This window comes from Oncorhynchus mykiss, chromosome 18 (assembly GCF_057628025.1).
Source record: "Oncorhynchus mykiss isolate SJ-2025 chromosome 18, ASM5762802v1, whole genome shotgun sequence".
Taxonomy (NCBI): domain Eukaryota; kingdom Metazoa; phylum Chordata; class Actinopteri; order Salmoniformes; family Salmonidae; genus Oncorhynchus; species Oncorhynchus mykiss.
In genome coordinates, this window is record NC_143039.1 from 77,970,198 (window position 1) to 77,988,614 (window position 18,417).

At 47.4% G+C, this 18,417-nt stretch overlaps 1 protein-coding gene across 1 annotated transcript in view; it reads right to left on the reverse strand.

Moving 5' to 3' along the window:
- Positions 1–325: 325 nt before the first annotated feature.
- Positions 326–18,417, reverse strand: part of LOC110496905 (disks large-associated protein 3-like) — a 35,938-nt gene continuing 17,846 nt past the window's right edge. Inside the window, exons 4-12 of the mRNA XM_090209440.1 lie at positions 17,934–18,150; positions 12,509–12,694; positions 10,981–11,384; positions 10,779–10,873; positions 9,872–10,109; positions 5,592–5,910; positions 5,316–5,407; positions 4,532–4,678; positions 326–2,228 (exon numbers count right to left, since the gene is read on the reverse strand). Of these exons, the coding sequence (XP_090065566.1) occupies positions 1,905–2,228; positions 4,532–4,678; positions 5,316–5,407; positions 5,592–5,910; positions 9,872–10,109; positions 10,779–10,873; positions 10,981–11,384; positions 12,509–12,694; positions 17,934–18,150 (2,022 nt within the window). The 3' untranslated portion in view covers positions 326–1,904. The remainder of the gene's footprint in view (positions 2,229–4,531; positions 4,679–5,315; positions 5,408–5,591; positions 5,911–9,871; positions 10,110–10,778; positions 10,874–10,980; positions 11,385–12,508; positions 12,695–17,933; positions 18,151–18,417) is intronic.

Here is an 18,417-nt window from a genome sequence, read left to right on the forward strand (position 1 = left end):
TGCTATGTCTTTATTGTTTTGAAACTTCTGTGTGCGTAATGTTTACTGTTAATTTTTATTGTTTATTTCACTTTTGTTTATTATCTAGCTCACTTGCTTTGGCAATGTTAACACATGTTTCCCATGCCAATAAAGCCCCTTGAATTGAATTGAATTGAATTGAGAGACAGGAAGAGAGCGAGAGAGGGGGGGGGGGGGTGAAAGGAGAGCAAAGAGTTAATCCCTCTCTCCGTTGGAAGGGTCTTGTGCTGAAGTTACATAGAGGGAGGAGGACAGGCAGAGAAATCGCCTGGGGACCTTGGCAGCTCTTCAATTGATTTTGCCATTTTGCTTGTCGATCCAATCTTGAAAAAAATCATTTTTGTTGGAAATGTAATAAATATATCTAAAAAGTACATAAGACTTTTTTTTGCTACGTAAGTCTCCTGTTTTTATGAGGCCGATATTCCCCAGTCCCACACACCCTCCTCCTCTGACAGTGATTCTGTGATTCTCATTTTGGCCACCAGGGGGTGCCATTGTCTCACAGTGAAAAAGGATCCCCTGTTGTGAAATTTCAACATTCTGAAAAACTCTAAAACTCAAAAAAAAAAAAAGAATCAAACCACCCACCCACTGCCAAACCTTTTACACTTCAGAAGGAATATCTATAACAAAAAAATGAAAACAGCTTCAAGGTTTTTTGTTTGTTTGTGATGTTCTCTGGCTGTCAAGTATACCGTGCCACACTAGATAGCTGGTGAACAGCATCGTTCAAAACGATGTACAAAAAAAGAAAAACACACTCTCCTTCAAACACTGCCGCCCAGACAGCTGGTAGATTGATGGATGCTCGGGCCAATAGGAAGGAGTCGCGAGAGAATAAAACCTTAGGTGAATGAGTGTTGACCGGGACATGTGTAGGAGGCATGTAGGTTAAAATGAAATCCACAGTTGAATGTTGAGTGAGTGTGTATTAACACAGTCTTCAGAGGATGTAGCCAACTAGCCAAATGGCGTCGAACGGTAGCTAGTTGATATTGAGATTACCTTTAGAGCCTTGGGTGATGTTGAGTGGCCATTTAGAGGGAGAATCTGCTCCATGCCCACAAGAGTGGTTGAGATTTGTGAAGCCCTTATTTCCTGTGAAGATGGAAGCTAGGCTAAGATAGGCTAAGAGGCTAAGATGAGCTAAGAGGCTAAGATAGGCTAAGAGGCTAAGATGAGCTAAGAGGCTAAAATGGGCTAAAATAGGCTAAGAGGCTAAGATGAGCTAAGAGGCTAAGATAGGCTAAGAGGCTAAGATGAGCTAAGAGGCTAAGATAGGCTAGGCTATTCCAGGCGTGGCTAGGCTACGCTATAGGTGGACAGGCATGCACAGACATGCTACTATTGCATGACTACACCTTTCAGTGACTGTCACTGTATTTTACAGCTCTATCTCTCTCTCCCCCCGACTAAGATGAGGGAAATAAATGTGTGTGTGGAGTCAACTGTGATCCCCGTAGTCATCATTCTCGCCACAGATTGTTTGTGTTTGTTTATTGGGGATTCAAAGTTCCAGGGCACAAATGGCTCTCCCCTTCTGTCTTGCCTCGTCCATGGAATGCCATGACGATGGGACCCAGCATCCCCCAACAGTGAAGGCTTGAGAAAGTCAGTATGGCCCATATCGTCATTGGGAGAGGGGGGATCAGTGTATGGAACTTGGGAGAGTTTTGGTTGATCCAGGATCCTCAGAAAATAGGTTGTATCTCCACGTTTAGTTGGTTCCAGTGTTCAGAACTGGGTCTGAGCCTCCGGGATGTAGATCTCAATGGTTGTGGTCGTTCTAGGTTGGGATAGCTAGCTATATCTCTATATTTAGGCTGTCCCAGGCGTCGGGTCGGTTCTGTTCACTGGGATAAAGGGCTGTATCACCATGTTCAGAGCCGGGTCTGAGCCTCTGGGATGTAGATCTCGATGCTGTCGGCGCTCTCCGTGGCTGAGTTCTGTCTGAAGGAAGAGGACCTCTTGGTCTGGAGCAGTCTCCTGCGTGCCTCAGTCCTCTGTCTGTCCCCCAGGTCTAAGGACTTCTCCCGGATAGGCACGGCCCGTCCCACACCCCCGCTACGGGCCATCACCAACACCCCTCCGCCTCCTCCTACCCCTCGTTCCACTGAGAGGTCGTTGACGCTGTCAGCACGGAGACTGCCACTCACTCCCCCAGCTGGCTTCTTTGGTAGTGGGGGAGGAAGCTTCTTGTCATCCTGAGGGGGATGAGGGGTGAGGGGGATGAGGGGAGGGGGGATGAGGAGAAGATGGAGATGAGGGGGATGAGAGGAGGGGGGGGATGAGGGGAAGGGGGGAGGTGGGATGAGGGGAGGGGGGGATGAGGGGAAGAGCGGGATGAGGGGAAGAGGGAGATGAGGGGAAGGGGAGATGAGAGGAAGAGGGGAAGAGGGGGATGAGAGGAAGGGGATGAGGGGAGGGGGGGATGAGGGGAAGAGCGGGATGAGGGAGATGAGGGGAAGAGGGAGATGAGGGGAAGGGGGGATGAGAGGAAGAGGGGAAGAGGGGGATGAGAGGAAGGGGATGAGGGGAGGGGGGATGAGGGGAAGGGGGATGAGAGGAAGAGGGGGATGAGGGGTGGGCATTATGGAAGGATGGAGCAGGGTCATGGGATAATGAGGGAAAGGGTTGAGTGAGAAAATGAGAAGATCAAATAGAAGATTGTAGGGGCGGACAGACAAATAATGAGATTAAACAATAAACAATAAACCATTAAACCATTAAACAATACAAAGGGAAAAAAGACAGAATAAATAAATAAAAAGACAGAATAACGACACCAGTATGGATGTGGATAAACAGAGGAAGTTCATAGATGCTACAGGGAGTGTAGAACTTCCTGTCTCTCCTAAAAACAATATATCAGATGTAAATAAACAACACAGAGCATTTTGTTACGTTTTAGGTGCACACCCAGGGCCAGTGGACCTACAGAGAGGACTATGTTCAGGATGGTTACGCTACAGACAACCACCATCTACACACAATACAATATAATGACTAAGAAAAAAATATTAACTTTTTTGTAAAACAAAATTGTAAAAAAAAAAAAAAAAAAAACTGAAATAACTTATTTACATCAGTATTCAGACCCTTTGCTATGAGACTTGAAATTGAGCTCTGGTGCATCCTGTTTCCATCGATCATCCTTGAGATGTTTCTACAACTTGATTGGAGACCACCTGTGGTAAATTCTATTGATTGGACAGGATTTGGAAAGGCGCACACCTGTCTATATAAGGTCCCACAGCATGTCAGAGCAAAAACCAAGTCATGAGGTTGAAGGAATTGTCCGTAGAGCCACGAGACAGGATTGTGTCGAGGCACAGATCCAGGGAATGGCTCCAAAACATTCTGCAGCATTGAAGGTCCCCAAGAACACAGTGGCCTCCATCATTCTTAAATGGAAGAAGTTTAAGACACTTCCTAGAGTCAGCTGACCGGGCCAAACTGAGCACTTGGGGGAGAAGGACCTTGGTCAGGGAGATGACCAAGAACCCGATGGTCACTATGACAGAGCTCCAGAGTTCCTCTGTGGAGATGGGAGAACCTTCCAGAAGGACAACCATCTCTGCAGCACTCCACCAATCAGGCCTTTACAGAAGAGTGGCCAGAAAGAAGGCATATGGCAGCCCACTTGGAGTTTGCCAAAAGGCACCTAAGGGACTCAGACCATGAGAAACAAGATTCTCTGGTCTGATGAAACAAACATTGAACTCTTTGGCCTGAATGCCAAGCGTCACGTCTGGAGGAAACCTGGCACCATCCCTACGGTGAAGCATTGCCCGGACTTGAACCCGATCGAACATCTCTGGAGAGTCCTGAAAATAGCTGTGCAGCAACGGACCCCATCCAACCTGACAGAGCTTGAGAGGATCTGCAGAGAAGAATGGGAGAAACTCACCAAGTACAGGTGTGCCAAGCTTGTAGCTTCATACCCAAGAAGACTCGAGGCTGTAATCGCTGCCAAAGGTGCTTCAAAAAAGTACTGAGTAAAGGGTCTGAATACTTATGTAAATATGTAAATGTGATTTGAAGTTTTAAATTTTTTTTTAAAAACATTTGCAAAAAATTCTAAAAACCTGTTTTTGGTTTGTCATTATGGGGTATTATCGTGTAGAATTGAGGGGGGAAATGTAATCAATGTTATAGTAAAGCTGTAACGTAACAAAATGTGGAAAAAGTCAAGGGGTCTGAATACTTTCAGAATGCACTGCATTTTAGAAGTCTTGCCATAAAGCTTGGAAACAACACTCAGCCATTTTAGCTCAAACAGGCTCAGTTCCTTTCATTCAGAACTAACACACAGCTTTAGAGCTCAATGCCATTTCGGCTCAAAGCCTCTCTCCTCAATTTCTTATGACGTTGTGCAGTTTCACAGCCGGGGCTTGCTCGCGGGGGCACCATCTGTGCCACTCTCTGACACACCGCCATCTTGACACTCTGGGGAATGACCCAGGATCAGGAGGCAGCAGGGTCAAGCCGACACCCCAGCTCTCACCTTCTTGTCTGGGGGAAGCCTCCAGCCGGAGTCCTTGAGCCTCTGGAGGTGCTGGAACTTGACCCTGACGTCTTCCATGTTGAGCTGGAGCAGGTCCCAGAGCCCGGACAGGTCCTGAGAGGTGGGCTGGGGGTATGCTGAGGGGTCCTGGAGGGGTGAGGGGTGGAGGGAAGGGTAACAAATAAATAATTCATAAGTAGGGTGGGAATCATAAGAACCAGTTAGGAGAAAACTGTGAATAAACTGTAGAATAAATGGCCAGGGCTATGAGTTCTTCATAGGTAGACAGAGAACACATAGAGAACACAGACACTCCCTAACCATAACCCCTAACCCCTAACCCTAATTGTAACCCCTAACCATAACCCCTAACCCTAATTGTAACCCCTAACCCCTAACCATAACCCCTAACCATAACCCCTAACCCCTAACCCCTAACCATAACCCCTAACCATAACTAACCCTAAAATAGGCTTTTTCCTTGTGGGGAAATGTCCTCGCTTGTATGAGTTTTTCCCCCCGTTGGTTTACTATCCATGTGAGGACTTCTGGTCCCCACAAAGATAGTAAAACCAAAAACATACACACACACACACGAACACACGCACACACGCACGCACCCACCCACCCACCCACCCACCCACCCACTCACCCACCCACACACGCACCCACGCACCCACCCACCCACCCACCCACCCACTCACCCACCCACCCACCCACGCACGCACCCACGCACCCACCCACCCACCCACCCACCCACGCACACACCCACCCACCCACCCACCACGCTTTGCTGGCACAGACGGAAGAACTGCTGGACCTTCTGAGACATGAGCATCTGGGCACTGCCCACCGCGTTACGGATCAGCTCCAGAACTGGACAGGAAACACACAGGAAACAGGAAGAGGGGGAGTCAGTACACAGGAAGTAGAAAGTAAAACGTGTGTAATTTGTGAGCTGAGGTTTAAACCAGTCCGTATTTCCTATAATTTAGTCCTCTTTCTGACAGTCCCCACCCCTCTTCCATCGTCCCCCCCCCCCCCCCCCCCATTTCCTCACCCTCCTCCGGCAGCTCGTTCTCCTCCGCCTCTCTCTCCATGTTCTGACACCATCCCTCCATCCTCTCCACCTCCATCTGAAGGAGGCGTAGGAAAAACTCTCCGTCTCTCAGACAGGGCGAGGCGCGACCAGAGTCGGGCAGACTCCGGGGGCCCCCCTCCAGTGAGGGCTGGGGTGTACCTGTCCAGCCTCCACGGTCCGCAGCGAGGGGCAGGGGGGAGTGGGCCCGCGGGGGCAGCGGGGGGATCTGGTGGTTGTCTGTAGCGTAACCATCCTGAACATAGTCCTCTCTGTAGGTCCACTGGCCCTGGGTGTGCACCTAGAGACAACCAGTAGCAACAACCAGTTATGCTAGTTGATAAGCTAAGGTAAGGTAAGGCTTAGCTCAACATTAAACAACTCAAAACAGAACCTGATCGAGGAAGTTTGTGACTTAAGCTCCCTAAAATAATAAAAGGGTTTAATTCAAAGCAAGTCAAGTTAGTTTAATGGAGAGGATACTTTTAAGTGAAGATTGTAACTTTCTGTTGTTTAATAGGAAGAAGTGGAGGGATTATCATTATGTAATGAAGTCCCAATGGAGATGAAGAGGACAGGAAGCACAGTTGAAGTCGAAAGTTTACATACATCATTAAAACTTGTTTTTAACCACTCCACAAATGTTCTTGTTAACAAACTATAGTTTTGGCAAGTCGGTTAGGACATCTACTTTGTTCATGACACAAGTCATTTTTCCAACAATTGTTTACAGACAATTGTTGTTCAGTGGGGCAGAAGTTTACTTACACCAAGTTGACTGTGCTTTTAAACAGCTTGGAAAATTCCAGAAAATGATGTCACGACTTTAGAAGCTTCTGATAGGCTAATTGACATCATGTGAGTCAATTGGAGGTGTACCTGTGGATGTATTTCAAGGCCTACCATCAAACTCAGTGATTCTGAAAATCAAAAGAAAGCAGCCAAGACCTCAGAATTTTCTTTAATAGACTGGTTCATCCTTGGGAGAAACACCATGGGGGCACGCAGCCGTCATACCGCTCAGGAAGGAGAAGCGTTCTGTCTCCTAGAGATTAACGTACTTTGGTGCAAAAAAGTGCAAATCAATCCCAGAACAACAACAAAGGACCATGTGAAGATGCTGGAGGAAACAGGTACAAAAGTATCTATATCCACAGTAAAACGAGTCCTATATCGACATAACCTGAAAGGCCACTCAGCAAGGAAGAAGCCACTGCTCCAAAACCGCCATAAAAAAGCCAGACTATGGCTTGCAACTGCACATGGGGACAAAGATCATACTTTTTGTAGAAATGTCCTCTGGTCTGATGAAACAAAAATAGAATTGTTTGGACATAATGACCATCGTTATGTTTGGAGGAAAAAGGGTTATGCTTTCAAGCCGAAGAACACCATCCCAACCGTGAAGCACAGGGGTGGCAGCATCATGTTGTGGGATGGTTTTGCTGCAGGAGGGACTGGTGCACTTCACAAAATAGATGCATCATGAGGTAAGAAAATTACGTGGATATATTGAAGCAACAGCTCAAGACATCAGTCAGGAAGTTAAAGCTTGGTCGCAAATGGGTCTTCCAAATGGACAATGACCCCAAGCATACTTCCAAAGTTGTGGCAAAATGGCTTAAGGACAAGAAAGTCAAGGTATTGGAGTGGCCATCACAAAGCCCTGACCTCAATCTAATAGAACCTTTGTGTGCAGAACTGAAATAGTGTGTGCGAGCAAGGAGGCCTACAAAACTGACTCAGTTACACCAGCTCTGTCAGGTGGAATGGGCCAAAATTCATCCAACTTATTGTGGGAAGCTTGTGGAAGGCTACCTGAAATGTTTGACCCAAGTGAAGCAATTAAAAGACAATGCTACCAAATACTAACTGAGTGTATGTAAACCTCTGACCCACTGGGAATGTGATGAAAGAAATAAAAGCTGAAATAAATAATTGTCTCTACTATTATTCTGACATTTCACATCTTAAAATAAAGTGGTGATCCTAACTGACCCAAAACTGAATTTTTACTGGGATTAAATGTCAGGAATTGTGAAAAATTGTGTTTTTGGCTAAGGTGTATGTAATCCTCTGACTTCAATTGTCGATAACATTCTATATACTTCCGGCCCGTCCTTGGACACTGTGCTATCTAACCTCCAAACGAGCTTCAATGCCATACAACACTCCTTCCGTGGCCTCCAACTGCTCTTAAACGCTAGTAAAACCAAATGCATGCTTTTCAACCGTTCGCTGCCTGCACCCGCACACCTGACTAGCATCACCACCCTGGATGGTTCCGACCTTGAATATGTGGACATCTATAAGTACCTAGGTGTCTGGCTAGACTGTAAACTCTCCTTCCAGACTCATATCAAACATCTCCAATCGAAAATCAAATCTAGAGTCGGCTTTCTATCCCGTAACAAAGCCTCCTTCACTCATGCCGCCAAACTTACCCTAGTAAAACTGACTATCCTACCGATCCTCGACTTCGGCGATGTCATCTACAAAATTGCTTGCAACACTCTACTCAGCAAACTGGATGCAGTTTATCACAGTGCCATCTGTTTTGTCACTAAAGCACCTTATACCACCCACCACTGCGACCTGTATGCTCTAGTCGGCTGGCCCTCGCTACATATTCGTCGCCAGACCCACTGGCTCCAGGTCATCTACAAGTCCATGCTAGGTAAAGCTCCGCCTTATCTCAGTTCACTGGTCACGATGGCAACACCCACCCGTAAGTGGTGTATACACCCACCAGCAGGTGTATCTCACTGATCATCCCTAAAGCCAACACCTCACTTGGCCGCCTTTCGTTCCAGTTCTCTGCTGCCTGTGACTGGAACGAATTGCAAAAATCGCTGAAGTTGGAGACTTTTATCTCCCTCACCAACTTCAAACATCTGCTATCTGAGCAGCTAACCGATCGCTGCAGCTGTACATAGTCTATCGGTAAATAGCCCACCCATTTTTACCTACCTCATCCCCATACTGTTTTTATTTATTTACTTTTCTGCTCTTTTGCACACCAATATCTCTATCTGTACATGACCATCTGATCATTTATCACTCCAGTGTTAATCTGCTAAATTGTAATTATTCGCCTACCTCCTCATGCCTTTTGCACACATTGTATATAGACTCCCCCTTTGTTTTCTACTGTGTTATTGACTTGTTAATTGTTTACTCCATGTGTAACTCTGTGTTGTCTGCTCATACTGCTATGCTTTATCTTGGCCAGGTCACAGTTGCAAATGAGAACTTGTTCTCAACTAGTCTACCTGGTTAAATAAAGGTGTTCTTAACTAGCCTACCTGGTTAAATAAAGGTGTTCTCAACTAGCCTACCTGGTTAAATAAAGGTGAAATAAATAAAAAAATTAAAAAATAAGTCCTTTAATGATGTACTGAAGTCCCAAATGGGGATGAAGAGGACAGGAAGTAGATAAGTCCTTTAATGATGTACTGAAGTCCCAATGCGGATGAAGAGGACAGGAAGTAGATAAGTCCTTTAATGATGTACTGAAGTCCCAGTGGGGATGAAGAGGACAGGAAGTAGATAAGTCCTTTAATGATGTACTGAAGTCCCAGTGGGGATGAAGAGGACAGGAAGTAGATAAGTCATTTAATGATGTACTGAAGTCCCAGTGGGGATGAAGAGGACAGGAAGTAGATAAGTCCTTTAATGATGTATTGAAAATAATAAACATAAAGCAGCCAAACTGGCGCGGCATATTATCCTCACGCAGGAGCTAGAGATGCTAACTACTACTAACTGCTACTAACAAACTAACTAACTATCTACCTAATTGATAGCTAGCTAACTAACCAACAAAATGCTAACTAACTAACTAACGAACTAACAAACTAACGAACTAACAAACTAACTAACTAACTAACTGCTAACTAACTAAACAAATACCTGCTAATAAACTAACAAACTAACCAACTAAGTAACTAACCAACTGCTATCCAACTAACTTGCTAACTAACCAACTAGCTCATTTACTTACCAACTAACTAACTAACTAACTAACTAACTGCTAAAAAACAAACAATCTAACTAACTGCTAACAAACAAACTAACTCACTAACTGCTAACTAACTAACTCACTCACTCACTAACTGCTAACTAACTAAATAAATACCTGCTAATAAACTAACCAACTAACCAACTGCTATCCAACTAACTTGCTAACTAACCAACTAGCTCATTTACTTACCAACTAACTAACTAACTAACTAACTAACTAACCCAACCCAACCACTGACCGTGCGGTGGTACTCTGCGTACTGGTCGGTTGACCCTGGCTCTGAGGAGTGTCTCTGGAAGGAGCAGCCGAACTGGGGGCTCTTATCCTGGGTAGGAACAGCGATGGTGTGGCCTGGGAACTGTAGGTTCTTATCCTGGGTAGGTACAGCGATGGTGAGGCCTGGGTAACCCCCCTCTGGATCCAGGTCTGCCTGGACGCCGGCCGTCACGCTGTTGGAGCGCTTGAACCGAGCACGCCTGGGAGGAGAGGAGGGGAAGGAGGGGAGGAGGGTTGGGCTGTATCTACTGTAAATACATACGGACACTATTCATGCAGAGACAGACAGATGAGGGAGATTGAGGGAATGTTTTCCTTTGTCAGATTCAACTTCGATAATAACTGGATGTAACCATGACTACTGTGTATACACTCGGAAAAGGGTGAGATTGTGACACCCGGGGACAGAAAGGAAGAGACAGAGACAGAGAGAGACAGTAAGGAAGAGAGAGAGACAGAGATAGACAGAGACAGAGAGAGGGAGGGAGAAAGACAGAGAGAGAGAGAGAGACAGAGACAGAGACAGAGAGAGAGACAGAGAGAGAGAGAGAGAGAGAGACAGAGAGAGAGACAGAGACAGAGACAGAGAGAGAGACAGAGAGAGAGGGAGAGAGAGAGAGAGAGAGAGACAGAGAGAGAGACAGAGACAGAGAGAGAGACAGAGAGAGAGACAGAGAGAGAGAGAGAGCGAGGGCGACAGAGCGAGAGAGCGAGAGAGCGAGAGTAGATATGAAGGCAGTGAGGAAGAATACAACTAGTCTCTTAGACTTGGTGTAAAAAAAAACAATATTTCTCCTTACAGTGGAGTGAGCTGTAAAGCCATTTGTTAACCTTTAATGTGTGTTATTAAGCTGTAATTATAACAGTACCTCTTGTCTTCCTCCACCTGCACTCCTATAGAGTGAACCTCTCTCAGAGCCTTGCTCTCCGCGTCCGAGTCTGTCAGGGTCCCCGGGCTGTCCACCTGACATTCATTCAAACAAACAACACAGAGAAATAAACAAACAGAAACATGGGAATAAATGATATCTCTACAACAAAAAATGACACGTAAAAAAGCCGTCCTCAAACCTGTACAGCGATAGAAGGCCTCCAATTCCTTCCTCTTCCCTCTGTCTTGTTCTCCTCCTGTCCTCCTCCTCTTCCTCCTCCTCCTCCTCCTCCCATCTTACTCAGCACCATACTGTTCTGTGGGAGGGAGGCAGACTTCCACAGACTCCCCCCTGCCCGCCTCATATCCCTCTCTCCCCTCTCCCTTCCCCTGGGCCCCTCCAGGAGACTATCCGCGGAGCCACTATGTTTGACTCTGATGGGTCCCTGTCCTCCTCCTCCATAGGGCATCAGCTCACGCCCGCCCCGGAGGACCCCGTCCAGACTCTCGGCTGAGTTGGAGTGCTGGCGGGAGCGGCCTTGTCCTGGTCCTGTGTAGTAACCTCCTTCCCTGGATCCCCTGGAGGTCTGACCAGACACCACAACTACGGAGACAGACAGGAGATACATGATGTAGTTGGACTGGATCCCCTGGAGGTCTGACCAGACACAGGCAGAGTTACAAAGAAAAAGCCATATCTCACACTGTCCAATAAAAATAAAATAATAGGATATGCGAGATAGGATATACGAGATCTTCAGTTTCTTGGCAATTTCTCACATGGAATAGCCTTTATTTCTCAGAACAAGAATAGACTGACGAGTTTCAGAAGAAAAGTTTTTGTTTCTAGACATTTTGAGCCTGTAATCGAACCCACACATGCTGATGCTCCAGATACTCAACTAGTCTAAAGAAGGCCTTTAATCAGAACAACAGTTTTCAGCTGTGCTAACATAATTGCAAAAGGGTTTTCTAATGATCAATTAGCCTTTTAAAATGGTAAACTTGGATTAGCTAACACAACGTGCCATTTGAACACAGGAGTGATGGTTTCTGATAATGGGCCTCTGTCAGCCTATGTAGATATTCCATAAGATATCTGCCGTTTCCAGCTACAGTAGTCATTTACAACATTAACAATGTCTACGCTGTATTTCTGATCAATTTGATGTTATTTTAATGGACAAAAAAAAGAGCTTTTCTTTCAAATACAAGAACATTTCCAATTGACCCCCAAACTTTTGAACGGCAGTGTATATATACTATATACGTATTTCATTTTTTTGCCCCTTTTCCTTACCAATTGATTGTTCCATCGCTGCTACGAACTCAGGAGAGGCAAAGGTCGAGAGCCGTGCGTCCTCCGAAACACAACCCACACTGCTTCTTGACACACTCAAACCGGAAGCCAGTCGCACCAATGTGTCAGAGGAAACACCGTACACCTGGTGACCGTGTCAGCATGCGTGATGGGACAAGAAAACATCCCTGCCGGCCAAACCCTCCCCGGATGACGCTGGGCCAATTGTGCGCCGCCCCTGGCGACAGAGCCTGGACTTAAATCAGCTAGTACTGCGATGCAGTGTCTTAGACCACTGTGCCACTCGGGAGGCCTCAATCCTCCACAAGTTTACCCATTCACTCATCCAAATCTCACTCATCCAAATCTCACTCATCCAAAATGTTATGAATGTATGCAAAAGGTGCATTTAGACTTAGTTGACCTACCATCAGTGATTCCCAGGTCGACAGAGTGGCTATGGTGTTGCCTGGGTCGTCCCAGGGCAGGCTGGCCTGTGTTCTGGAAGTAGGTATCCTGGGTAGACTCTGTACTACTCTGAGCCCTCACAGAGATGATAGGCTTGGACATACGAGGAGGGAGGGGGGGAGGGCCACCCTTACGGTATGGAAAAACTGGAGAGAGAGAGAAGGGAGTGGGAGGAGGGAGATGGAGAGGAAGATGAAGGGTTAGAGAGAGATATATGAGAGGGAGGGAGAGAGAGAGGGAGGGAGAGAGAGAGGGAGGGAGAGAGAGAGAGGGTGAGAGAGAGGGAGGGAGAGATGGAGAGGGAGGGAGAGAGAGATGGAGAGGGAGGGAGGGAGAGGGAGGGAGAGGTGGAGAGGGAGGGAGAGAGAGAGAGAGAGGGAGAGGGAGGGAGAGATCGAGAGAGGGAGAGAGGGAGACAGTGGGAGAAAGAGAGGGAGATGGAGGAACAGAAAGCGAAGGAAGAATAGAGACAGAGAGAAGAAAGAGATTGTAATCACTGCCATTTGAAATACCAGCTGCTAAAATACATCCTCCATTTTAGAGACAGAAGCACATGTGGTGTGGTGCATGTTGTGAGGAGAGAGAGAGAGAGAGAGAGAAAGGAGAGAGAGAGAGAGAGATAGAGAGAGAGGGAGAGAGGGAGATACAGAGAGAGAGACCGATACAGACAGAGAGAGAGAGAGAGAGAGAGAGAGAGAGAAAGGAGAGAGAGAGAGACAGAGAGAGAGAGAGACAGAGAGAGAGAGAGAGAGACACAGAGACAGAGAGAGAGAGACAGATAGAGAGAGAGAGAGACAGAGAGAGAGAGAGAGACACAGAGACAGAGAGAGAGAGAGAGAGAGAGAAAGAGAGAGAGAGACAGAAAGAGAGACAGGGAGAGAGAGGGAGAGAGAGATACAGAGAGAGAGAGAGAGAGAGAGAGAGAGAGAGATACAGACACAGAGAGAGAGAGAGAGAGAGAGACAGATACAGATACAGAGAGAGAGAGACTGAAAGAAAGATAAACAGAGCGAGAGAGAGAGAGACAGAGAGAGAGACAGAGAGAGAGAGAGAGAGAGACAGCGAGAGACTGAAAGAAAGATACAAACAGAGCGAACGAGAGAGAGCGCGAGAGAGGGAGAGAGAATAAATGAGAAAGCTGTCAGTATCTTCCTCTGAATACAGTATGTCTGTTCCTCTGAGCTAACTGTACTATTTTCTTAAGAAGATAAAGCCATTTCCTGTGAGGAATATTGAAATGAGGAACCTCAAGCAACACACAGTCCTCTGCAGTGGATACACAGCGTTTTTAAACGCTTTGCTCCCCTAGCTTCTTCATTTCCAACCCACTCAGGAAGAAGTGATGAGCCTCACCCAAAAAGAAAAGCTCTCTGGGTGTGTGTGGGTGGGTGGGTGGGTGGGTGGGTGGGTGTGAGTGAGTGGGTGGGTGGGTGTGTGTGTGTGTGTGTGTGGGTGGGTGGGTGTGAGTGAGTGGGTGGGTGGGTGTGTGTGTGTGTGTGGGTGGGTGGGTGGGTGGGTGGGTGTGTGTGTGTGTGGGTGGGTGGGTGTGTGGGTGTGAGTGAGTGGGTGGGTGGGTGTGTGGGTGGGTGGGTGGGTGGGTGGGTGGGTGTGAGTGAGTGGGTGGGTGGGTGTGTGTGTGTGTGTGTGTGGGTGGGTGGGTGGGTGTGTGTGTGTGGGTGGGTGGGTGTGTGGGTGTGAGTGAGTGGGTGGGTGGGTGTGTGTGTGTGTGTGTGTGTGGGTGGGTGGGTGGGTGGGTGGGTGTGTGTGTGTGTGGGTGGGTGGGTGTGTGGGTGGGTGGGTGGGTGGGTGTGTGGGTGGGTGGGTGGGTGGGTGGGTGGGTGGGTGTGTGGGTGGGTGGGTGGGTGGGTGTGTGTGTGTGAGTGAGTGAGTGGGTGGGTGGGTGGGTGTGTGTGTGTGTGGGTGGGTGGGTGGGTGTGTGTGTGTGTGGGTGGGTGGGTGTGTGTGTGTGAGTGAGTGGGTGGGTGGGGGTGTGTGTGTGTGTGAGTGAGTGGGTGGGTGTGTGTGTGTGTGTGTGTGTGTGGGTGGGTGGGTGGGTGGGTGTGTGTGTGTGTGTGAGTGGGTGTGTGAGTGGGTGGGTGTGTGTGTGTGAGTGAGTGTGTGAGTGGGTGGGTGGGTGGGTGTGTGTGTGTGTGAGTGAGTGTGTGAGTGGGTGGGTGTGTGTGTGTGAGTGTGTGAGTGAGTGGGTGGGTGGGTGGGTGTGTGTGTGTGTGAGTGAGTGTGTGAGTGGGTGGGTGTGTGTGTGTGAGTGTGTGAGTGAGTGGGTGGGTGTTGTGAGTTAGTGAGTGAGTGTGTGTGTTGTGAGTGTTGTATTTGACTCTTCACAGCAGCTTTGATAAATCTCTGGGGGATTTTCAGGTCTAAGCCAGAAAATAAGAGCCCTGTAAAGTACTGATGATAGCTCACTGGAGAGAGACACACAGGACACGCACACACACACACACACACACACACACACACACACACACACACACACACACACACACACACACACACATGCCATGATACACTCATGAGCGTGCACACACACATACAGAACAAGATTGACATCCATACACACAGTAGATTCTAGACGACAGAAAATAAGATTGAACGACAGAGAAAGAAAACAAAGGGAAAACGAAAAGAGAACAGATGAGAGATAACGAGGAAGAGAGAACTCTGAGGAGAGTTAAAGGAAATGAAATAGAGAGTATGAACACAAGAAGGATTAGACATCAGAGAAGAGAAGGTGAGAGTGAGAGATAAAGGGAAAGAGATGAGAGATAACGAGGAAGAGAGAACTCTGAGGAGAGTTAAAGGAAATGAAATAGAGAGTATGAACACAAGAAGGATTAGACATCAGAGAAGAGAAGGTGAGAGATAAAGGGAAGGAGAGAGTGAGATAAAGTTAAAGAGTGAGAGATGTTTGGCCCGGGGGTGTCCTCAGATGGGGCCACAGTGTCTCCTGACCCCTCCTGTCTCAGCCTCCAGTATTTATGCTGCAGTAGTTTATGTGTCGGGGGGCTAGGGTCAGTTTGTTATATCTGGAGTACTTCTCCTGTCCTATTCGGTGTCCTGTGTGAATGTAAGTATGCTTTCTCTAATTCTCTCTTTCTCTCTTTCTTTCTCTCTCTCAGAGGACCTGAGCCCTAGGACCATGCCTCAGGACTACCTGGCATGATGACTCCTTGCTGTCCCCAGTCCACCTGGCCGTGCTGCTGTTCCAGTTTCAACTGTTCTGCCTTATTATTATTCGACCATGCTGGTCATTTATGAACATTTGAACATCTTGATCATGTTCTGTTATAATCTCCACCCGGCACAGCCAGAAGAGGACTGGCCACCCCACATAGCCTGGTTCCTCTCTAGGTTTCTTCCTAGGTTTTGGCCTTTCTAGGGAGTTTTTCCTAGCCACCGTGCTTCTACACCTGCATTGCTTGCTGTTTGGGGTTTTAGGCTGGGTTTCTGTACAGCACTTTGAGATATCAGCTGATGTACGAAGGGCTTTATAAATACATTTGCTTTTGCTTTGATTTGATTTGAAAGAGAGAGGGAGAGACTGAGATTTCGGTTACTGGCCCAATGCTCTAACCACTAGGCTACCTGCCACCCCAGGAGAGAGGGAGAGATAAAGTTAGAGAGGAAGAGATAGAGGGAAGGAGGGAGGGAGAAATAAAGAGAAGGAGAGAGGGAGAGATGAAGGGAAGGAGAGAGGGAGAGATAAAGGGAAGGAGAGAGGGAGAGATAAAGGGAAGGAGAGAAGGAGAAATAAGGGAAGGAGAGATAAGGGAAGGAGAGAAGGAGAGATAAGGGAAGGAGAGAAGGAGAGATAAGGGAAGGAGAGAAGGAAAGATAAGGGAAGGAGGGAAGGAGAAATAAGGGAAGGAGAGAAGGAGAGATAAGGGAAGGAGAGAAGGAGAAATAAGGGAAGGAGAGAAGGAGAGATAAGGGAAGGAGAGAAGGAGAGATAAAGGGAAGGAGAGAGGGAGATATAAAGGGAAGGTGAGAAGGAGAGATAAAGGAGAGATAAAGGGAAGGAGAGATAAAGGGAAGGAGAGAGGGAGAGAAGGGAAGGAGAGAAGGAGAAATAAGGGAAGGAGAGAGGGAAAGATAAAGGGAAGGAGAGAGGGAGAGAAAGGAAAGGAGAGAAGGAGAGATAAGGGAAGGCGAGAAGGAGAGATAAGGGAAGGAGAGAGGGAGAGATAAGGGGAAGGAGAGAAGGAGAGAAGGAGAGATAAGGGAAGGAGAGAGGGAGAGATAAAGGGAAGGAGAGAAGGAGAGATAAGGGAAGGAGAGAAGGAGAGATAACGGGAAAGAGAGAAGGAGAGATACAGGGAAGGAGAGAAGGAGAGATAACGGGAAAGAGAGAAGGAGAGATAACGGGAAGGAGAGAAGGAGAGATACAGGGAAGGAGAGAAGGAGAGATAAGGGAAGGAGAGAGGGAGGAGAGAGGGAGAGATAAAGGGAAGGAGAGAAGGAGAGATAAGAGAAGGAGAGAAGGAGAGATAAGGGATGGAGAGAGGGAGAGATAAAGGGAAGGAGAGAAGGAGAGATAAGGGAAGGAGAGAAGGAGAGATAAAGGGAAGGAGAGAGGGAGAGATAAAGGGAAGGAGAGAAGGAGAGATAAGGGAAGGAGAGAGGGAGAGATAAAGGGAAGGAGAGAAGGAGAGATAAAGGGAAGGAGAGAAGGAGAGATAAGGGAAGGAGAGGAGAGTTAACGTGAAGGAGATAAGGAGAGATACAGGGAAGGAGAGAAGGAGAGATAAGGGAAGGAGAGAGGGAGAGATAAAGGGAAGGAGAGAAGGAGAGAAGGAGAGATAAGGGAAGGAGAGAGGGAGAGAAGGGAAGGAGAGAAGGAGAAATATGTGAAGGAGAGAGGGAGAGATAAAGGGAAGGAAATAAGGAGAGATAAGGGAAGGAGAGAAGGAGAGATAAGGGAAGGAGAGAGGGAGAGCAGGAGAGCAGCTGGAGACAGTGAGTAATGATGATAATAATAAACATTCCAGTCATCGTTATGGAGACAGAGGAGAGAGAGATTAAACCAGGGAGGGAGATAGAGAGAGGGAGAGAGGGAAATGGAGAGATGGAGAAATGGAGAGAGGGAGATAGAGAAATGTAGAGAGGGAGATAGGGAGATAGAGAGATGGAGATGGAGAAATAGAGAAATGGAGAGAGGGAGATAGAAAAATTTAGAGAGGGAGATATAGAGAGAGAGGATACAGAGTACGGAGGAATGACTAGAGAGACTAGCCCAGCGGTGTGTGTGGGAACAATCCTATTAGGATGAGTTGTATTTCCTGACCTGAAGACTTGAGTTCTAATTCTTTGGATCTAAAGCGTTAACACAGATGGGTTTGATACCCGGTACCACACACACAAACTCACTGGCTCCTCCCTTGATGCTACCCTGGGGTCCCGATATGGAGAAGACGGACAGGCAGTCGTCGTCTTGGGAACAGCCGGCCTGGATGGCGCGGACGTAACTATGGGAACGGGTCCGGAAGCATCCAGGTAGATCCAAGGCTTCCACCGCCTGACTCTCTATCTCTCCAAACATGGTCTCACACACCGCTTCAAACTGACGATTCAGAGAGTCACCCAGCTACAGGAGAGAGAGAGAGAGAAAGAAAGAAAGACAGAGAGAAAGAGAGAGAGAGAAGGAAAAAGAGAGATATGAGAAAGAGAGAGAGAGAAGGAGAAAAGAGAGAGGAGAGACAGAGAGACAGAGAAGGAGAGAGAGAGAGATAAAAGGAAACCTTCCATAACAAAGCCATCACCTACAGAGCGATGAACCTGGAGAAGAGTCCCCTAAGCAAGCTGGTCCTGGGGCTCTGTTCACAAACACAAACACACCCTACAGAGCCCCAGG